Here is a 23,109-nt window from a genome sequence, read left to right as displayed (position 1 = left end):
TGAAGTAATGACAGTGCACCAGAGAGGTGAAGAAGAGAGGTCTGGCAGGTTAGAGTGGGTGGAAATGAGTGTCAGGGGTGATTTGTGTAAAAAAAAGGATAGCAGCAAGAGTGACAGGGAAGGTGTGCCTGATGACAGTAACACCTTGCAAACACGGGCTCTGACAAAAAGACATGAGAGCTGGAGGTGGCCACTGTGGAAACCTTTAAAGGGAGCAGCCAAGTAAAGAAGAATATGAGTTTTTCCCGTTAATATGGTCAAATATATTCATGTCATCCAGAAATCCAAACCAGTATCTGATAGCCTTAAATTTATGCACAAGTCGTACATCTCATATAACAAATACCAGTGTGAATTCTTATTGTGGTTGTTAAAACAGAGAATATAATTTTTACTATTAATCAATATCGCATCCTCTTTGGAGCCAACTATAGATAACAGGCACCCGTTGTTAGCTGGTCTCATGAGTTTCACAAATGCTGTTAGTATGGGAATGGCTCTATTATTACTGGGATATTGCACAGGTGGAGCTTTCCGCACCACAGTTATATTATGTCCAAACAAAAAAGGTGTTATGTTTTTGTCAAAGCTGACAGAGAAAATCTGTGTTATTATAGATGCTGTTGGCAATTTGTTTTTTGTGTTCTTGGCTATCTTGAGTTATTTTGAAGAGATTTGTATAATCATCTATTTTGCTTTGTGTTTAAACATTGGTGATTTATCTGTAATGTTCAGATGATGCTTTGGCAGCAGTGAGGTGTTTCATTTCCCTCGTGCTACCCTTGCTTATTGTGTTAGGGGTTTGTGGGTGGGCGTAGAGCGGCTTGGTTAAAAAAGGAAAGTGAAGAGGGGATGGAAACTGTTTTGTCTCACATCCTGTTCTGTCACCTGTGTGCCTGTCATCATACCCCTTTTTAATCTTTTCTTCTTGTTACATAAATACTTGATCACAAAAAGGTTTAAGGTGAATAATAAAGCTAAAGCAAGACATCACATTTTTTTATTATATTGATTTATTATATTTTTATGTTTTATTGTTTTTATTTATAAAAATATCTACATTTTTTTAACATTAAAAAAACACATCAACACGCACACTAACAGACATAAGAGGTACAATGCCTGTGCACAGATTATCAAAAGAAAGGAAACCAGGTATTTGACTGTGCAATATATAAGTCTTACAAGGATACTGCAAACTTAAGAAGTCTTGGTGGCATAATGATGAAGACACTCTTAATGCAATATCCACAGTTCAAGTAAGGCCAGGTACATTTGTTGCATACCATCATCCCCTCTAATCTGCTAATCAGAAATTAAGACAAAGTGCCTAGAAATACTTTTACGATGGGACTCTGAGTTCACTGAGCTTTGGTCCGTAGCAGTCATTTACTCATGTCTGTACATAGTTTAAAAAAATGTTTTTTTATGTTCAGTCTTGAATGCATGCAGTGGAATATTTCTACTGATGCATAGTTTTCCAGCAGTGTTTCACTCCCCAGTTTTCAAAGAGTCAGTACAGGACCGGAGTCTCCTTAGAAGCAGCAAGCTAAGCAGGGAGGTTGCAGGCAAGTCTGTCAAGGCATGAAAGCCTGAGAAAGGACACAAACTATGATTGTCCAGGGAAGAAAAATGGGAGGTTTGGCCTGATTTCAGGTGCAGTCCATTCCTGCCCCGCCATCCCATTGGGTGAAGCCCTCTCCAGCATGATGTTGTCTGATTGCTTCCTTGATGCTCGACTGTGTGGACATAGATGCAAGTCTTACTGGAAAATAAGTCTGAGATCGTAAAATGGAAGTCTCTGGAGAGTGGGAAGCATTCTGATGAACAATGTGTGGCGTAGTTGAAGGTGAGCACCCACGACTATGGCTGGGAGATGGAGACCCTAAAGGAGAAGCACAGAGTATAAATTAAATACTGCAACTTTTGTTGTTTCTGTGTGTGAGACAAAAAGACGCTTGAATGCTCCTCACCGTTTTCTGTTAGGTTGCTCTCAACTGGTGAGACTGACATACAGTGCTGATCTTGGACTCTTATTTGCCTGGAGCCTCTTCCTCGTAACACATCTGCTATCTGTAAAACAATTTATTGTTCATTAAAAACTTTGTACGTGACTTAAAATAAGTCTCATAGTGATATACTAAAATAACTAGAGGGAAATGGTGCACTATTCAGGTTTGGCCTCTAGAGGGAACGATACACACATTTACTTCCCATTTTGGCTTCAACTCTTTCTTCCCACTAATAAGAGCTAGGCCAAGTAGGTTTTGCAACTGTTTGTATCTGTTCTGACATAAATTATGTAACACATAGCTGTGAATTCCCATAGTAAAATCGTAGAGAGAGACTGAAAATTTGTACAAATATAAGGAACTGATTTACTGTTAGAACAGTAACCTTTAGGAGGTTTATTGTTTTCCAGCACAAGAAGCAGGAACATACAACCATAAAACAGAATAAAAGGAACAACACTGTATCAATGGAATTACAGCAATGTCCATTATATTTATTGTTTTTCCTCTTTGTCATCGCCTCACTCACTTTTTTGTTCTTGGCCACCATCACTGGGGTGTCATTGTGGTAGTTCTTGAGGCTACTGTCAGCTCCACTCTTCAGCAGCAGCCGCACTGTCTCCACCTGACCTCGGCCACATGCGCTGTGTAGGGCCGTGTTCCCACTATATGACTGGCTGTTGACATCACATCTATTCTGCAAAATAGAAAATCACCAGAAAATGATTCATAAAGGAAGCCAGAGTAGATGTCGGTAACTTAGAAAATGAAACAAGAGATAATGTCCCAAAGAGGTTGAGTGCAGTCTGTGATGAAGAAAGGAGAAAAGATTCACATATACAGCATAGCTGCTAAACTCTAAAAATAAAGAAAAACTACAATTATATTGCAATACTTTAAAAAGGACCCTAAGAAGAAAAAAGAATACAAAATTATGCACTGATAATGAGGTGGAAAGAGAAAAGCAGAATTATTTAACTCTGCTGAGTCACAACCCTTCTCTCCCCTCTTCTACCCACACAAATTCATTACCTCAATGAGGAAGTAGACCATGTCTGCGTTATTGCTCTCCACAGCATGCATGAGAGGACTCTGGCCACTTTTGATGTCCTGATTAGAGAGAAAAAAAAAGCACCATGGGAAAAGTCAGAGAATGCAGAGCGGAAATGCAAAAAAGCCGTGATGCTGTGAAACCCACAGTGCTGAGTCGGTACAACAGGGACTGACCATGGCATTGATGTCAGCTCCAGCATCCAGTAACATTCTTGCCAAATCCTTACGGCCCTGCAGAACAGCCAGATGGAGAGGGCTCAAACCTAAGAATAATAAAAAAAGGAAAAGCCTGCATTTTATATTCATGTTCAGATTTTATACGCATTGAAAAAACAGATATCAGTTACAGAGGTACAAATAAATGTCTTCAAAGCTGCTTGGAGATTTGGCAATGCGACACTACACTGACACCAGACCACAAAGGAAGGAAATGTCCTCTTCCCACCCACACACCCAAAACAACCAACCCAACCCATACCTGAGGGTGGCTTTACATTTTTCATACCCACCAACAGACTGTTAAGGCAGTTAAGGAGATTATAAGAATAGGTGTATTCACTGTAGTAATGTAGTAATGCATTTTTCTTTTCATAGCGCTTTCAGTCTGGAAACTGTGTCAGCGGTTTTTAATTCACTTCACCTGGTTGTGCACATGTTTCAACTGATAGATGTAAACGTAAACTGGGTCACAAATACAGGGGGCATGTGACAAAAACAACAAAAATAAACAGAAAATATATCAGGAAGTATAATTTGATTGCTAGCCAACCATGTTTAATTTGATATTTTATGAATCAGTTAAACTAAATCAAAAATTATAATAATCTGAGATAAAAAGATGCTTGCAAATAATTACAGGCTTTATCACACTTAGTGAGAGCTAAAGAGGTGTAAGCAACCCTTTTAGTGTAATACATGCCAAGAAGTATCTTTAGTAACTCACCATCAAAATTTCGGATCTCAAGGCAGGTGGCAGATGATGGCATAGAAAGCACTACAGACAGGCAATCCCGCTGGTCATATTCACAGCAGAGGTGGAGCGCTGTTTGCCCATTACGGTCCAAGGCTGCAGGGTCAGCCCCTGCTTTCAACAAAGCTTCCACCATGTTTGCCTGCTTAGTTATCACTGCCAGATGAAGGGGAGTCTGAGGGGGAATAACAACAAAAATTATAGTTTAAACAAGCCAGATATATCACAGCTGATAACCATAAAGATGCAGTGCAGTGTTTCTCAAGCTTTTGGTTTTTTCACAAAGCCCACAAACAAGGGAAATACATACTTGACATAAAAAAGCACAGTGTTTACTTTGGCTAATTTACGATAACTATTCTTCTCAGTGAAGTTAAGAACGCGGTGTTTTCTTGTAAAGGCCTCTGTTTACCTATAACCTGTTCAACAGGTTAAAGGTCAATGAGACAAAAAAACAACAACAAAAAAAAAGAAGCAAGAACACATCAACACCTAGAAGAAACACACAATGACCATGAGCTGGCTTCACCTATGCATGTGTATTCCTAGATTTACACAAATACACTCACTAAGTGCAAAGTTTTCAGCACTTAAATTAATATATCTTACAGAACAAACACTGTCAACAAGAGTAGAAGCATCAGACTTTGTGATTAACTGAAAATGAGGAAGAACCTGTTCTGAACCGCAGTCGACAATGCCGGGAAAAGCAAAAGTCACTGTTCACCAGGTGTTTGCCTGGATGAATATTGTAAGCACTGACAAAAATCCCTTTAGCAATCTAGGATGTTCCTGTGGGTGAGGTCACCATGTATCATCCTGTTTATATTATGTCAATTAAGGCTTGGGAGGGCGCAGGCAACCTGGGGTTCATTAAGCAATCCTTAGTTCATAGTTCAGTCATAAAAGGGAAGTATTTAAACCTGGACTTTTTTAGCTGCTATTCTAGTTACACAATAAATGCAGCAAGTAGGAACGGACTGCTTCTCCAAGTTTCACTTTTGCTGTGTTACTACTAACGTGTGTGTGTGTCTGTGCACAGAGAGTTCGTTCCAGTAAAGACTATTAAAGTAGGTAGGGTAGCAGTGGGAGAACATCTTTGTGGAATTCCTCCAATGTGTCAATGCAACTTCCCTGAATCCTATGACTCACAAACATGCATAAGTACACAGTCATATACACAATCATGTTCCCTGAAAGATTTCCAGTATTTGAACTTTCTGCTATAAACATTTACTATAGAACAATATTATGAAATGCTACCATACTATTAACTTTTCCCAAACGCCATTAAGGACATGTCTTAAATCCCTTTCGATATTACTTTACCACTAAGGCCTTTTATGGCCTTTAATATAGACCCCCTTAGAGCTGGCAGGCTCTGGCTTTGGTTTCCTGTAATAGATTTCACAGTGACTAAACTAAATTTCAGCCAAGATAAGAGGAAAGGTAGGAAGGGAATGAAGGGGTGGAGAACAAGGGGAAAAAAACGGAAGTGGCAGAGGGGAGTCCAAGGGAAAGACAGGAGAACAAGGGAAAATCCCTTCTCTTTCCCTTGGGTCTGTCCTCATAGGCTTACATTCCCGAAAGATGAGTGGATCATCATGGATGAGGTAAAAAGATGACAGCAGTAGAGGTTTGGAGGCATGAAAAACAACCCCAGGCAGTTCCAAACAAGGGGAAGGCAGCACAAAGCGCCAAAGACTTGTCTTCTGCTGTGAGCACAAGAGGGTAAAGCCAGGCCTATTGCACAAATAAACATCACATGCTTACGTCAGTGTTGTTGACAGTTACACTGATAGGATCAGTCAGTTCATCAACTATGGTTAGAAACCAAATTCTATAACCAAAGATATATGCAGTGAGAGATATAAAAAAAGAGAGCGAGAGACTGAGGGAGATAGAGAAACAACACAAGTGAGACAGAGAGAGAGAGGCACGCGCATGAAGGGAAAGTCCCTGTAAACTACCCTCTGAACCTCACTGCAAGGTATGTTGAGAAACAGCCCAAAGCAAGGCGGGGGGGAGGGAGGGGTCATGTGACTTCTCGGAACGAGGACACTAAAGTACACACAAACGCACACGGATGCCTTGTTTGTGCACACACATGCACACACGCTCACACTGAAAAATAAAATGGCATACCACCAACGTACCATAAACAAAAAGAAAACAATTATTCAATTGTTAAACTGCCAACCGCATACTGCACTGTAACGGTAACACGTCCACATGGTAGTCTCTGTTCTAATCCACATGGCAGTCAGTGCACGTTTTAGTGTGGGTGGCCCCAAAGGATTTAGTCCCCAAACCCCACAGTGTCAGCATCACGCTACATTATCCGCTGTCGTAAGAGAAGCAAAAGTTTACCATTGTAGTATGTGTTTGTGTAGCTGATAGCATGTGGGAGTATCAAACAGCTGTCTCTATACTATTGTTGTAGTTCTGGGAGTGGAAGGCAAATCATGCCGTGACACTTGCACTGCTCTTCAGTTACAATACTGATAGTAACACTCTGTCAAAATGTTCCATATGCAAAACCACAGAAACTCAGGATTTGTCATCATTGGATAAGTTGTATTTTAATTGTGCCTGGTTTTTTTTTTGTATTAGAAAATGGCCTGTGTCTTCTGGACTACGAAGTGAACTCAGTGTTTTTAAAATTTAAAAAGTTCCCTACCTTCATGTTGATAAGTTTATTCATTGTGCCTGGTTTTCAGTCAAAACCACACAATCTGGTAGGCAAATGACTGTGGCGGGACCTATGCCTGTAAATCTCCCTTTTTGGTTATAACTGTGTATGACTTCAAATGTGAGTGTGTATGTGCATGTATGTGTGTGTGAGTGTGTGTATTGCGTGCATGCATTTTCATACATAGGGCAAACACAGGATATCATAAAACCTATGCTGTCAAGCCTCAGCGATGAGGAGAGACAACAACTGATGATAGCACAAGCATTATTTCTGGTAAGCTTGCCTGTGGCGTTCAATGTGGTGTGAAACCCCACACTTGAGAACAAACTCCAGACTTGAGAACTGAAGCTCTGAAAAAGCTTGGTTGTTTTTCTATTGAGGAATGGAAAAGAGAAAGCCAGCAGAAATCAGGAGACAACAAAGGAGAAAAGAATGTTGAACTGTTGGCTTGGCACCAGTGCCTGGGACAGCCCTGGATTGGGAAACACTTGAAAGCAACTCCATATACACAATCCCAATAAAACATGTTGATAGAGTAAGTAGGGAGTTGCACTGCTCCATCATTTTTTTTGGGAAAAGTCACCCTAGTGAAACTGCATTGGATCTATTTGTCAGTTTTTCACATTAAAAATCCAAAATTGCCCTGCACAAATTAAAACATGTGCAAAATACAAGTTTAAAAGGCGCTTTTGAAAATTTTACTGTGTAATTTTGCATATGAACATTTTTTTACTTAAGGTAAACACACTAGGTACACAGCAAAATCTCCAGTGTTAAATTAACACTGGAGAGTGTCTATATGGGTCCACACCTCTGAGTGTTAAATACAACACTGTTGAGTGTTAAATTAACACTTTTGACAGTGTTATATGTTTAAAAGTAACCTGGTCAGTTTTGAAGATTAACAAAGACTAACACTGAGCAGTGCTGATTTTCTAACACTGGAATATTTCTAACATTTTGAGTTATTTTCCAGTGTTAGAAAATCAGCACTGCTCAGTGTTAGTCTTTGTTAATCTTCAAAACTGACCAGGTTACTTTTAAACATATAACACTGTCAAAAGTGTTAATTTAACACTCAACAGTGTTGTATTTAACACTCAGAGGAGTGGACCCATATAGACACTCTCCAGTGTTAATTTAACACTGGAGATTTTGCTGTGTATCAGTGTAAGGTTTCTGGGAGTTAGTGTGAGTCATTTTTGTGCCAATTAATCATATTGGCTTTCTTCTTTCTGAATTTCACAACATGGTAAATCCTACATGTAAACACTGAAAAATCCCTTGCTACATATACAGAAAGTGACCACTAGAAAACCATGTGCAAAATACAGAACACTGGAAATCACACATAGTCCTTCCCAGAATGTGCATGGCTTTGGCTTGTGGCAAGTACAGGTGGAGAAACCGGGAAGGGTGAATTCCACTGCACAACCCTCAGCTGCCATGACCGTAAGTGTGTGATAATGCACTGCAAGGCAAGGAGGAAACCAATTCACTTCCTCTTTCTTTCTTTTCCATGTAAGTGTTATCAGAAGGGTGAGACGGGGAAATATATTGTGCATGCTGAGGCTGTTTTACATGCTAAGCTTTTTCTGCAAGCGTGCACATGTCCACACATGCCAACAGCTCCATAATCAGCAAAGATTCTTCGCTTTAAACTATTTAAATTTCTTTGCAAATCCCTATGACTATAAAAGCTCTGTCTCCTGGCATTTAATGGTCAGAACTGTGTGCATGTGTATATTTGTCAGTAGCTTTATCAATGCATCTGTTTTACCTGGCGGAGATTGTTGTAGATATCAACGTCTTTATGACCCAACACCAAGAGCTGGATGAGTTTGTAGACTATGTCCAATGCTCCCTGGACCACGGCTATGTGGAGAGCTCTGTGAAAGACACATGCACACAAAAAAATGACACAGTCAACAAGTGTTGCATTTTCAAATTGGATTTAACATAACCTATTTCTCATTTTCAACCTGATTATCATTGATCAAACCTTTAAAAGCTAATCTCTTTTCAACCAAATCCCAATCCCAATCCCAAAACCCCTTCATGGCTGAAAAAGTGGTACATGTAACTCTTCACTATTTCCCCAATATGAATCAATATATGTACATATATGGAAATTAGTGTGTGCCTCATTCCTGACCTCTTGTCAGAAACCTGCAACCACTCTCTCTCTGCATCTGTGAGTCTCACTCACTCACTCACTAATTATTGTGCTAAATAAAAGAAGGCAGCACATGCGCACAACCCACAATATTAGTCAGGAGAAGAAAATCATTTAATTTTTTTTAAATTGCAGGAAGTGTATTGGATAGCGTATAACAAGTTGTTGCAGACGATAAAGTTCTCGTCAAACCAAAGCTATTTACTTGTTAGGAAACATACTGTTGGGCATAATGCAACATGTGTAAAGTAATGAGTTATAGTCAACTCCAGAAGCATTTCCAGAGATGGAGCATAGACATACACAGACACACACATGAGCAAAGACTTGTTCCAAATTACCAAGCCTGACAAGTTAGTCTCGCTCTGCAAGCTGACAGAACTGTTTTCTTTTATTTCATTTTCTTACTGTGAAACCTGGGCTCTCAGTATTGACTCCAAAGCAAAAATGCTCAGCCACGTTCATGAATGCTTGCTTTGTTTATAACATTGTATGTCCTCTAGTATATAAAACAATACCTTTTGGATAGGTTAACAAGATTAAACTGCAAAACTACTGTGTGATTATGTGCTTGCATGAGTAATGGCAGTTCTTTACATCATATACAGAATTAACCTTTAAAATTAATGCATCCCCATCATAAACAACTTAAAACAACAAGTGGAAATGGAACAATAGCGAGCCTGGCTGAGTCTTTATTAGAAGCCACCTAGTAGCACTTACACACTAAAGCACAATGAAGCTTTGTTCACACATGGCCTATTGAAGAAGTAGGAGAACCAGGTCACCAGACTATTACTTGTGCTATTGTCAGACTGTCACAAGTATATATCACATGAACTTTAGACAGGAAGCTGGCAGTTTTAAAGTCCAATCCACTTATAAATGACAACTGAATTCTCCATGCATCGTCCTCAGGTAAAAGTTCATAACTTCCGTGCAAGTGTAAAAACACCTTAATTAACACGTAGCATGTAAAAACGAAAAACAACAGCTGTGGTTTTGCTAAAGCGATGAGCCAGACTAAGTCAGTGCCTGGAAAAACGTCTTAGATGGTTGCCCGGCAACTTTACTGTGGCAACAAACTTTTTGTTTGTTTTATTTTAACATGTACATCACATTTATATATAGATTAAATGACTGAGACATAGCATCTTCATAATTGTACTTTTTAATTGTTTTCTCCCTGTCGTTAGCATGTATGCTAAACTAAGCTAACCTGCGATAACCAAAGAAGGGGGCGATTATTTTGTGGCCTTTAAACTTAACATGTGGAGGACTAAAGTTTGTTTTTTGATCAAAAATCAGCCAATTCTGCTTGATCACTTGATATAAGTTATAACACTGAAAGTTGCACTGACAAGTTCAGTAGATGTACAGCACTGACTCACAGTTCCTTTATCACACAACCTTATCAAGAAACCACTGTCTGTGATCTATACATGAAGCAAATGAACAAACACAGGGCGGGGTTTGGGGCAGGGAAGGGCAGGAAACTGATTGGTGGTGCAGAGGCATGTTGTAGAAAACAGTTTATCAGTTTTCACATTTTTCTTTTTTTGCTCTATCAGAAGAAGCAGCTTCCAGTAAGACCCAGACAAGTTTTATGTCACTTCCTGTTGTCACTAACAAAGACAGCATTCTTTTTCCTCTATCTTGGTCTATGTGCACTGAAATCTAGTTATTAAGCCGTATGGTTTCTGACAGGGGCTTTCTTTAGTTTTGCTCAGTCAGCTTCAACAGATAAGTCATAATCAGACATACAGTGCAATTATGCAACAGGAAACAGAGACAGTTCTTTAGAATAAGTTAAAAGTACCTTTGAAGGCAATATGAGGTCAAAAACATAAGTTCATATAATGACAAAAGCACTTGCAACACTTTGCAACACTCTCAGTTAAGTGAGATGTGTCCCAGTGACACAAAGTTAAGTTAAAGAAGAGTCGCGCTTGAAAAGAAATAGCTTAAACTGATTACAATTTTCAACATTACATACTACATATTAAGATTTCCCCAGTATTATTTTTTTTATCTGTGTCCTGGCATTTAATGATCATAAATATTCCTTCAAAGTGTGTTCTGTAACCAACATTCACTTGGCAGTTGCAGGAAATATGTGTGTGTGTGTGTGTGTGTGTGTGTGTGTGTGTGTGTGTGTGTGTGTGTGTGTGTGTGTGTGTGTGTGTGTGTGTGTGTACTAAAAGAATGCAAAATAAATGCAAAAAGTAGATAAACCATCTGTGCATATGTATATGCATGCTTAATTCTAAAAGCCACGCTTAAGCAAGGCAAAACAAATGTTCTCTGTGCAAGAGTAGTTTTCAAGTGTGACTGCAATAAACAATTTTGTATGTCAAGTGTGCAGGGCGGTTCTTCCCTCAGCAGATCCCTGTTCCTGTAACTAAGCTCAGCAGAGTGAAGAAATCTGCATCAACAAAGGTTTGGTTATATTTACTGTACATGTTATTGGCTACCCATAACTAGCTTTAAAAAGCACCTGCAGTGTCTCCACAATAAACACTACAGTAAAGGAGATAATCATTCATGGCACAGTATACCTGGTCTCAAACATAGTGACAGGCAATTCATATATGACTTTAGCAGAGTTTTGTGATTCTGAGCCCTGAGAAAAGTGTGAAAAATAGATTTATCTTTGGATCATTCATCAATAACCCTTAACAAACTTAATATTCAGATCCTTTGCCTCCATGTATGCCTATTATCATTCTGTTTATCTTGCTCAGCCCTTTTATATCATCATCTATGTGTCTCTTTTCTCTTAAGATGAAACTGCACTGTTTCTTGTTCCTGGAAGTGGGGCAGACCACAGCCCCAGATAACCCCAGGCCCAGCAGCCCTGACGCACACAGGAGTCCCAAGCTTAACACAGATGGTAACTGTGTGTATGTGTGAGAGAGAGAGAGAGAGAGAGAGAGAGAGAGAGAGAGAGAGAGAGAGAGAGAGAGAGAGAGAGAGAGAGAGAGAGAGAAGGCATGTGGTATCCTGTTTGGTATGGAGGGTGAGAGTGCAGCCAGACTGAATGATCAGACTGAAGCCTAACATTTCCTGTGGTCTGTGGACCAGCTGAGCAATGAGATGATGTGTCAGTTTGAACGTGTAGTAAACAAAAGAGAAGCAGAGTCACACCACAGTCCAGTTAACAAGAAATGACGACTTACTTCACATCCTACTGTGCTCGTCATTAACAATTATACTACTTTCAGTCTATGATGGTGCAAATATATTTACGTGGGAACTTTGATGAGCAAGTAGTTTATTATATAAATATACTGTTTGTCATTGCATCCACTAGAGCAAGTTAAAAACTTTACTATGCAAAGAAAAAGCAGTTCTGGCCTGACTCACATTTTAAATCCTTTAATCGTGGATGGATGCAAGTTAAAGAGGAGAAATACTAGCTGTTAGAGTTCAATCAAAAGCACTCATAATTCTATAAGATCTTGAACTTTCATATCTGTGGAGGCACCATCAGTGCCAACTAATGTAAAACGGCTTTACAGGACTATCCAAAAGTCTTGAGCCACCAGAGCCAGTGGTCTTCAATAATAGTTCTCCAGATTTTCTGAAGGTCTTTCAAAGTTTTTATATGTTTCTATATGTCCTCAACCAGAAAAGGCCTTGGATGGATGGACTGGTTACATTAACAAAAGTGATCCTTCACATGCAAGTGATAAGTGATTCAGTCTTATCATTTTTGTGGACTTTCAAGATTAAGTGCAAGTTAGTGTTCTCAAGACCATCTCACCATTACACAAAAAGAGAAAGAAAACAGAAATTCCAGTTTAGAGTTTTTCAACTGATAAACTTACATCTAAACACAACTCAAATATCCATGCTCCCAGAGGACAAACCTAATAATTTTTTAGTTTTCATCTAATCAAACTTAAATGTGTCAGTTTAAACCTATGCACTGAATGGATGCAAGCTGATAAAGCTGAATAAATGCAGTTTGAATAAGAGCATTGCTAAACTATGTATGTCATGGTATGTAACTATGTAACTGACTGACTGGAAGCATACATGTAGGAGCTGTAAGTAAATCAACAGTTTTGCACATCTTCCATTGAAATGACAGTGTAACAGAACAGAAAAGAGGAGTGAGAGAGAGAGAGAGAGAGAGAGAGAGAGAGAGAGAGAGAGAGTGAGAAAGAGAGAGAGAGAGAGAGAGAGAGAGAGATGAACCTGATAGAAAGAAAGCGGTAAATGAGGAAGTCAAGAGCGGATGTTTGGGTTTTTTGAGCCCATTCATTTAAAAAACACAGAGAAGAAAAGAGAGAGACAGAGACACCTGAGAAAAACCACAACAGCTTTTTAAAACTGAGCACTCACTGGTTTTCCCGAAACTAAGGGGCTCAGAGGCGCTGAGAACAAATCCCATTGACGTAAAAGCAGGCGCATGCTCACCATCAAACACATTATGTATACACGCACATACATACACACACACACAAACACACACTCACACTCATATGCATACAGTGTGAAAAACGAGAGGGTGCTGTAAATGTTTCTTTCTGAAGAATTCACACAAAATTTTAAACAACCACAAAGCAGCAAGAAGGTAACCGATGCCTGCGAAAGCAAAGGGACTAGGTGTTGTGTAAGGTTTCTGCACTTAATCTGTCTTGCATCGAGTTTCTGCTAATGAGACAGACTTTTGATTTGCATTATGCCTACACAGCAAGTTTAGTGTACAACTGTGAGGTGCACAAGTGGAGATAAAAAAAAATAAAATCAGAGCACAGCTAAGATGTCAAAGGTGGTTTAAAAAAAAAACTTACTTTAATAGAATATAAAATAAAAACTGTTGTTTTTAAAGCTTTTTTTGATCTGAGACATGCATTCATCTACTTCCGTGGAACCATCTGTTAAAGATGGATATGTCATTGCAGTTACAAAGCAAATATGAGATAATAAGCAGCTGTAAGATACCACGGGACTTAACTTGTGGCTCGGCTAAATATTGGTCATCATGAGGTTTGGTTTTTTTTGAGTGAATGCAAATGATGATGATACTTTTTGAAACTGCATGATCAAAGTGCCAATAAATTCTTGGACATGCTTTGCTTTCGGTCACATGATTCTTTGTGTCTTTGTATGAATTTCTGTAGTTTATTAGTGTGTGGGTGGTAGATTTTGACAAAGTAAAGTAACCATGCGTTAAAGTTTAATATTTGCATTCATGTGGTCTCGAAAACTCCTCTGGTGCCCTGTGTATTCTCACTACCACCACCTCACGCCTCGAGGGACCAGTCAGCTGACTCTGGATTGTTCAACATGTGAATACCAACAAATCACTCTCAGCCTAGATCTATAGTATACCTGTAGCTTCCAGGTTAATATGTTAGGTATGTTAAATCTCAATAAGTCCTTATCAGCAGTGAAAATGCAGTCAATAATGGGAGGGCACACTGACTGACTGTACCTACTCAGTATGCACAGTCAGGTGAGTCATGGAGATCAAATAAACAAAGAACGCTACTGATATCTCACGTCCAGATTGTGCAACAGCAGAAGTTTTGTCTTCGACAGCAGGACATTGACATTAATGTTGTTTGGGTTGTTCCTCGTAAATCAATTGCACTGACATCTTATTGAAGTGAACAGTTTTCCTTGAGAACTTAGTTTAGACTTAAAAAAGTGAAAGCAATAGTAATGATCAGACTGCACGTTTTCATCACAAGGGCCTTTCGATTTTTGGTAAGAAGTTGTGATACATGATTAATGTTAGAAAGCTTTCTAATAAAAACACTTTGATATATAATACAGTAGGAATAATATGACTGCACAATTCCATGCAGCTGCTTTAGTTTCAGGGGTATCGTCGCATTACGAAGGGTGACTGGGAAAGTTGAATCAAACAAAAGCATCATTAACTGCATATGGTTTTCCTACGGTGAAACTCAAAACGTCTGTTGTGAAACTGGATTAGGATGCGTACTCATACACCTATACACTGGAAAACACATTGAGATAATGGGATATGTGTGAAACCTATAGCTTAAATATAATCACTTGCTATCATTTGCATGTTTGAATAAAGAGGCGTGGTCAGGAGCTGAAAAATGAAGCCAACATGTACATGCATGTTAGTTGACTTAGCTATTTTAAGTTAAATCAACTCATATTGACTCCCATATGTATGTGATATACCCACACGCTTTCCTAACCAAGCTAGCTAAGTGGCACTGTAAAGTTAACTCTCCATGTCCTTTTTATATCTATAGAAACTTTTTGCTCCCAAATGACCACCATCATGAAGCTAAAGTTGCAATCATTATACCATGGCCATCTTTTACATACAGTTTGTGATTTTAATGTTCATGGTGTTGAGGATGAGTCTGAACTTGTTGCATATGTCCTTCTATTTACTGTCACTGGCCATGTTATACGGTTTAAAAATGACAATATGAGTCAGATTTAAACTTTACATTTTTTTGTAACAATAAACTTTTTTCTGACAAAGTTTAAGCTGAGTGCAACTTTCATATCTGGCAATTGATGAGTCACCACTTCTGAGAAGTTGGGATTGACTTGAATCTCAGACTCATACTGTACAGTAGACCTCAATTTTCAAACCATTATCCTCTTAGAAGTCCCTCTAATGAAAATTTCTTGAAGTGAAATGATTGTGCTGAATTTTCAAATCCATAAAATGTGCCAAGTTATGACTTTCAAAATGACAAATGACACAATCATGCACAAGGTGGATGAATCATCTTTTAAGTTTACTATATACACCAGTTACCTGGATGGATGGATTGATTGTATATCATAAAGTGACACCCAAATATCAGAATGAAAAAGAAAAGAATCAACATACGTATCTCCATCTTCATCTTGTCTTGTTGCTTGAGCGATACCAGCCAGGACGTTTTCAGTTTGGTGGGCCACAACATTATTTGGCTCTGAGAGATGAGGCAGGCAGAACACTGGGTAATGACCTAAGCAGGGATGACACAGAATGAGAAATAGAAACAATGAGAAAGAGAAATAAAAAGAAGTTTGCAGGGAGAGAGAAAGAAAAGAGAAATGATGAAGATATAAATGAATAATTAGAAAAGCTCCTGGCAAGCAAGTGATTTCTGTAATAAGGAAGTGGATAAGTTACAAGTCATATACTGTAAATATGAGTGTGCTGTATTCAATTATAAATTATGAGCTACTTTGATTCATGCAGTGAACACACTAATGAGGGGTACAGTAGGTGTAAAATAGCTTAGTGGGCATTTTCAGCAGCAGTAGCTTCTCTATGGTCTCGGACTTCACTGTCTTTTCTGCCACAATGTCACACTGGCAGAGAAAACCACTAAAGAAAGGGGAGGAGGAGCTGTCTGTTGCCACAGTTTTAAAAATCAAAACAGCATTAGCAGGTAATGCCCTGTAATACCACAAAAATGATATGCCCCAACATGTAGTGCCTTGCTCTGTCCTCCAAACCTACATTTTGTCAGCTAGTCTGATCATTTTACCCACAGGCTGCTATTTCACGTATTATTGGTTAAACCAAACAAATATTCAATGCGTTTTTCTTTGGAGAACAGTGAAATCAAAACTTCAGATGGTAATTTTACAGACATCTCATGGTCTCATAGTCTCATGGTCCAATTCTTACTTTGGGGTTTAAACACTTACAATATTTAAAAACAAAACAAAATAATAAAGCTGTTGCACAACATACTGCAGTATTAGACTTAATGTTGGCCAGCAGGGCTTACCGTAAGGGAAAAAGCATATGGGGTATCCATTTGGAATCTGTCCTTCCAGCTGCCTGGGAGTCACTGGTGCTATGCCGACTCTTTCCACGGGATCGGCTAAAGTCTTATCTTCCGGAGGAGAAAATCGGTCTTCTCTTTCTGCTTTAGACGGTGACAGTCTCTTGGTCTCCGGTTCGACAGGAATCGGGCGTTTCCTAAAAGGAAGCTGTGAGGCAGATCTATCCGCTGGACGCTTGCGAGAAGTACTGGTTGGTGAGACCGATACGCCTCTGACCGTGGGGCAGTTTTCATCTAAACTGTCCGCCCCTGTGAACGCCGGAGGTGCAGGTGAACCGCCTGTTACCCGAGCGTCCCTGGAGCCACAGGCTGGAGTCCCCCCGGCGTTCCCACGCACTCGGACATTGGTGCGCAAATCCAGCGGCACTGGGGCAACCGACTTGTGGGTACCGTTCATGGTCATGATCCTTGGCATCAACTGGGAGAGATTCTTCGAGATCTGAAGAAGTTTATTGGAATCAGTCAAAGCAAAGTGAACCGACCGTGCGCAATTCCCATATCCATGAAATCAACTGGACAGCGATCAGACCATCACCCTGTTTCCTTTTGAGTCACTAGTGGGGTTTAGATAAGCGTTCGAATTCAATGACCTGTGGGGGGAAAAAACACAAAAATTTAAAATAAAATAGTCTACATGTGAAGAAACGCTAAGAGATAAGGTACTTATGTGTGTCCTAGTGCACCTATGACAAGGTAGAGTGCAGCTGCGCGACTTTCATCTGCTTTTAATGAAGTGTCAGAGCGACACGGTGCTTTCCCTTTAAACCGAAACAAAACGATTCTACCACTTAACTTTATACTAAGAAAGGCAGGAAAACAGCGACGAATTCATAGCATTCTTGCATTTCCGACTTCTGACATCTGTCTGTTTTGCATGCAAGTTAAAAACATTTAACACCGAATTTCGCAAGAAGTTCATGGCTCGTTGCTTGTTCAGAGACTCTGTGCAATAGCAATGTACAGAACAAACACGGAGGCACTAGTCGACTGTCGATCGACTGTCCAGCACATGATCAATAGGTGACAACTTTTTTCTTTTAAAATAGTTCAACATTGTTTCACATTTAATGTTTCAACATTAAATTTGGATTCAATACAAATTTTGATTTGTGAGCAACTTTCAGTTTAGCAAGGTAATCAAAGTATTCATTAAATTACCTTGCAGAAACTATTACTACTAACTACTATCAAAACATGAAAAAACAACCCTTTCTGTTACAAAGACGAAGTCAAGGAAAAGATGACTTGATGCTAGATTCAAACATAATAATTTTTTAAGGCTGTCTCAGCCGAGTTTAGAGCAAAATATTTTATTTTGCTAGTGACTGGTCATGAGTAAATAAACGAATAGCCACACTATTAACTGGGAACTACATGAATATTGCTTTGCTTTCTGTCTTTTTTGTTTGTTTTTTTATAATTCAATTCAGGTTCAGCTATATATCCTCAAATCACAACAAATACTGCCCCAAGGAGCCTTAAACCATAGCAATCAGTCAGACACCAACCTCTCAGAGAACAGAACAGGTGAAGGCTCACGCAGGTTCATCCAGTCGTGCAGTAACTTCTAAAAGAAGCATGAACTTCCCTAAGATTTTGTTACTTACCTGTGTATTTGGAAGGCCTATCATTGATTACTTGATGCTGTGAGTTATGGGCTCTTCTGCGCATGCTCTGCACAGCCATGTGGTGGTGGCCAAATGAGACCTTTCAGGGCTAAAGAAAATTAAGCAATATTGGAACTGCAGTTCCTCAAATGACCACTTCAGGCTGACTCCTAAAGAAAGTCCGTCCACATGGACTCCAGTATTAAAGTAACCAGTTTAACAGCACAATTTATTTTAATTAAAGTCCATAATTGTGGTCCTACTATAGCTTTTGGAGCGTTTTTAATGCAATTATCTGACTAGTAATTTGGGTAGTCCTATCCATCCATCTATCCATCCATCCTCTTGTTAGCACTAATAAGTAGGTCTCTATGTCTGTGCCAGGCATCTATATAGTTTGAAAATCAAGCTTGCAAGCTTTTTGACTCTTCTAAATTTTGTGACATCTAATAAAACAACATTGTGACAGTTATAAAGCAGACCACAAATTAATGTGTGACATCGTTTTGTATGCTATCTGTGGTGATGCCCTGCCTGACAAACGCGCTGGCCATACCTTTATAGTTCAATGTCATGATCTATATCAAGGTCATGCCCCAGAGTTCTCTGTGTTTTCAGTAAGCAAAGACTAGCAAAGGAATAGTTGAACTACTCAACTCATTATGCAAAGAAGTAGTGCAGCTACCAGAAAGTTACTGAAACCAGCAGGTTACTGAAACAAGCTACTCCAACAATGCATTTAGTGTTTTCCTTTCTGTTACTGTAAATATGTTCACTGTGCAAGCATAGCCACATGCTTGGACCATGGCTTCTACCTTGTATTTAGAGTAATTTAAGCTGTTTCTGCCATATAGCAAGCAAACACATTTCATGAGGAAGAGGTGACAAAAGACAAAAGATTTTGAAAGGTAAACTTCCCTTTTGAAATTTTCAAGGATCCTCTAATGATGAGAGGTTGCATACATCCTGGACAGCTCAACAGCCTGTCGCAGAGCAAACACAGAGATATAGACAACCATTCACACTCACACCTAGGGGGCAATTTAAAAATTACCAGTTAACCTAACCCCACTAACTGCATGTCTGGGAGAAACTGTGCAAGCACGGGGTCCCAGCCAGATGGTGGAGTTGAGTGCTAACACCTTCACCACAATGCTGCCTTAGTTCAAATAAGGCTTAATGTGACATTGTCAGCATTTGTCTCAAATATTTGATTAGTTTATCCCTTGCCTTGAGTTGGTGATATCACCAGGCTGCAGATCAGAGCTGAATTCAAGCAATCTCCAAAGGGATTAGGGATAAAGGAAGATTGACTCATCAGTTAATTCATGTTACTGCTACGCTTACAGGTACCCACCTTTCCTGATATCAAATTCTGCATGCAATCCTGAAAATGCAAACACATGCAAAAATCACATCTCATCTTCTTATCTTTAATCTTATCCCACCCCACCCTCTGCCATGTTCAGATTACCTTGGTCAATTTGGGACTTTCCTCTTTCCACTGAAGTGTGGAGTGGGCAACGGAAAGTTAAGTATAGTGTCTAAAGTCCCTAAAAAGCCCTGACACTATACAAACAAGATCTGCAGCTGTTGGGTTATTCAAGCATTATGGTCTGGATTTAAGTGTCAGCCTTTATGAAAATTACATGCTTACTTCTTTTACACCCGGCCTGATCCTGAACACGCACTTCATATCGATTACAGCAGGATGAAAGTTTGGTGAAGTTACTGAAGTTTGGTGACATTTAAGAAGATGCAAATATATGTCAACAGAACATCTTCTCACACTCATTTAACATTTTAGGGACTTAATTCAGGCTTCAGGTGAAGTAATAATCATAGACGATAGAAAGTAAAATATGGACACAAGCTGCAAAACACTGAAATGGGGCCCTCTTGTGCTCTGAGAGCACAGGTGCATCTTGAATCTTTAAAAAAAAATGCAGACATGAATTGAATCTTGCAAAAACATAAATAAATAATTTGGGCCTAAACAAACTTCTGATGTGTTCCCCTGATTAGTGGGTTTGATAGCTGTTATTACTAGCAGATGGAGGAGCACTAACCTACTGCAGCATTTACAGCTACAGAAAATGTGACTTTTAGTGAGTCAAAAGACCAAAGCATTTTTGAAATGTGATATGTATGTTCTTCACTTAACGCAGAGTCAACTGGAATTTAAGTGAAAAGTAATGTAAGTAAAGTAAAAATAAAAATAAAATGAAAAGACTGCACTGGCAGCTGAAAACTGGATGTGCTTAGTCTGATAGGCTGAGTTAGTGTCTCCCCCTTGTGGATACTTCAAGCCAGGCTTCATTTAGACGATGCATGATTAGATGTATCTACTGTATATGTAATACCTGTTTGAAATGTAATTTAAACAAGATACTGACTCGGTATCAAAAAAGAGCAAGAATGAAAATATGTCAGTAAATGTAAAATGAAAATCTTTTCATTTACATTTCACACCTGGGGATTTGTATCTGCTCCTGTCCATTCTGGATTGAGTCCCAGTACAGTTTACATACTGTGCCAAAATCTCAAGCCACCTCTCCTTGCTTCATTTTTTTCCCTTCCAAGGAACCAGACTTTGTTGTAATTATTTTTAGAAGGACTTGATCTGTAGTTGGTCTTTTAAAGTTTTTCTTGGGCTGCCTTTTCACTCATTTTCAGTTCAGTCTTCATACCTGACTATTTTCACCTTTTATGTATTGATTGAAGTGTCAGGCCTAGAAAAAAAAATATACAGTAGATGAAAGTCGTGTCCTTAAGAAAAAGGAACAAATCCAACAAGGATCTGACACAGAGCCTAAAAGATGCATCTGGCCTTTCAGTACTGTTCACTGAAGCCTCATCAGAAATGCTCTCGGTGGAAAGGTGCCTGTCGAGATCTTATTCTTAATGAAGGGGAAAATGGAGAAAAGGCTGCACATGAACTGGACTAAAAATTAGTAGCAACAGATTTTAAGAAGTGATGAATCCAAATGAAAAATTTGGAGGTTTTCCAGACTAATGTTTAGTTTGTTTTCTTTTAACTTTAGCATTTTGTGAACATCGTATATTTGACATGGTTATTATTTGTGCTATCAGCCTCCTGAAAAGCCATTAGCAGATCAGTGCTCTTTGCTATGAAGTGGTTAGGTGGATAGCAAAGTATGAAAGAAATACCTGACCACAGAAACTGACAAAAACAGCAAATTTTGCTTTTTAAAAACTGTATGATATTTTCTTGAACAATGTATATGTTGAGTTTTACTAAATACCGGGGAGGTGTTTTGAGTTGTGCTGATATAAGATGATTAAAAAAAAGACAAACTTTAAAAATGCAGTAGCCAGAATCCTCACAGATACATGAAAATGTGATAACATTGCCTCAGGATTGAAGACACTTCATTGGCTCCCATAGCTATATATAATTACCTTAAAAATGTGTTCTGTCTTGGTCCCCAAGTACAACACAAATTCCAGAAAAGTTGTGACATTCTTTAAATTTGAACGTAATGAAAACTAGAAGACAATATTTTATGCACAATAGAACAAATGTTCAAACTGGGAAACTGGACACCTTCATCCACTAAATGTGTTCATTTCAAATTTGATGTCTCTACAGGTCAAAAGAATTCTGCCACAGGGCAACAAACAGCTGAAAAAGTGGGAAATGTCAAAAAGGGAGAACATCCAGCAATTAATCTAGAAAGTAATTAAGCAAAGTGATCTGTTACATGATTAGCTAGAGACGTCTTAGAGAGGGAGAGTCTTTCAGAATTAAAGATTGGGAGATGCTGTCAAATCGGTGAAGTAATGCATAAAAAGATAATGGAATATTTAAAAACAGTGTTTCCCAACATCCAGTTTGATGTGTTTCCAACATCAAATTGCAAATACTTTGCAACTCTCATGATCTACATAACATAACATAACATGCATAACATCATCAAAAGATTCAGAGAGCAACTAAAGCTCTATCAAATGAAATGGAAGCTATAGTTAAACATACTCCAGAAACGCCGTTGTGTCCTGTGGGCCAAGACTCATTTTAAAAGTCGGAATTTGATCCATGGTCATATGAGTCCAAATTTTATATTCTTGTTGTTAATCACAGACGCCGTGGCCTCCAGGCTAAAGAAGAGGGAGACCTTCCAGCATCTTCTTTGATGGTATAGGGATGCAGTGTAAGTGTACACAGTATGGGCAGCTTGCATGATTTTTAAGGAACTGTGAATCCTAAAAGTCATATAAAGGTTTTAGAGGAACATATGCTCCCCTAAAGATGATGTCTGTTTCAAGGAAGGCCTTGTATTTTTGAGCAGGACAATGCAAAACCACATACTGCAGCTATTACAACAGCATGGCTTCATCGGAGAAGAGTCAGAGTGCTGAATTGGACTGCAGTCCAGATCTTTCACCTTGAGAATGTTTGCTCAATGGTTAAATAAAAAAATACATCAAGTGTGACCACAAACTCTTCAGCAGCTGAAAACCTATATCAGGCAACAATAGGACTAATTTTTTTTAAAGAAAACAGAATTGGACTAAATTCTGAGACCAAAACTCAAGAAATTTCTAAACTCAGTGCCCAGAAGTCTTCAAAATGTTTTGAAAAGCACAGCAGATGAGGTGTTAAGATTATGAAGTTTACATATACATTGTTCAAGAAAATATCATACAGTTTTTAAAAAAAATAAAAAATAAAAAATAAAAATTTAAATTTAAATTAATTTAAATTAATTTAATTTTTAAATTTAATTTAAACGTTATACAGACAAAACAGTGAGGTGAAGATTACGGTTCTTTGAC

The 23,109-nt window shown here is 38.8% G+C and overlaps 1 protein-coding gene across 2 annotated transcripts; it reads right to left on the bottom strand.

Moving 5' to 3' along the window:
- Positions 1 to 990: 990 nt before the first annotated feature.
- On the bottom strand, positions 991 to 18,297 carry bcl3 (BCL3 transcription coactivator). Of its 2 annotated transcripts, none has more exons than XM_082551371.1 (10): positions 18,211 to 18,297; positions 16,646 to 17,292; positions 15,751 to 15,871; positions 8,511 to 8,619; positions 4,009 to 4,210; positions 3,240 to 3,328; positions 3,045 to 3,122; positions 2,542 to 2,709; positions 1,974 to 2,073; positions 991 to 1,885 (listed from the first exon to the last, which is right to left on the bottom strand). In XM_082551371.1, exons 2-10 carry the CDS (start codon positions 17,115 to 17,117, stop codon positions 1,653 to 1,655), a joined length of 1,572 nt encoding a protein of 523 aa, XP_082407497.1. In that variant the 5' UTR covers positions 17,118 to 17,292; positions 18,211 to 18,297; the 3' UTR covers positions 991 to 1,652. The 2 variants fall into 2 exon arrangements, with proteins under 2 accessions (XP_082407497.1, XP_082407498.1); XM_082551372.1 differs by lacking the exon at positions 18,211 to 18,297 and adding an exon at positions 17,386 to 17,711.
- Between the last annotated feature and the right edge of the window lie 4,812 nt (positions 18,298 to 23,109).

This window comes from Aulonocara stuartgranti, assembly GCF_965226115.1.
Source record: "Aulonocara stuartgranti genome assembly, chromosome: 11".
In the NCBI taxonomy this organism is placed as follows: Eukaryota; Metazoa; Chordata; class Actinopteri; order Cichliformes; family Cichlidae; genus Aulonocara; species Aulonocara stuartgranti.
Note: the sequence above shows the minus strand (reverse complement) of the source record. Positions and strands in the feature narration are given on the sequence as shown.

Coding starts and splice junctions, on each gene's coding strand:
- bcl3 (XM_082551371.1), bottom strand. CDS start 17,117: ATGCCAAGGATCATGACCATGAACGGTACCCACAAGTCGGTTGCCCCA. Junction 3,123..3,239: donor GAGCTGACATCAATGCCATG/GTCAGTCCCTGT, acceptor CTCTCTAATCAG/GACATCAAAAGTGGCCAGAG. Junction 1,886..1,973: donor GAGCAACCTAACAGAAAACG/GTGAGGAGCATT, acceptor CTTCTCCTTTAG/GGTCTCCATCTCCCAGCCAT.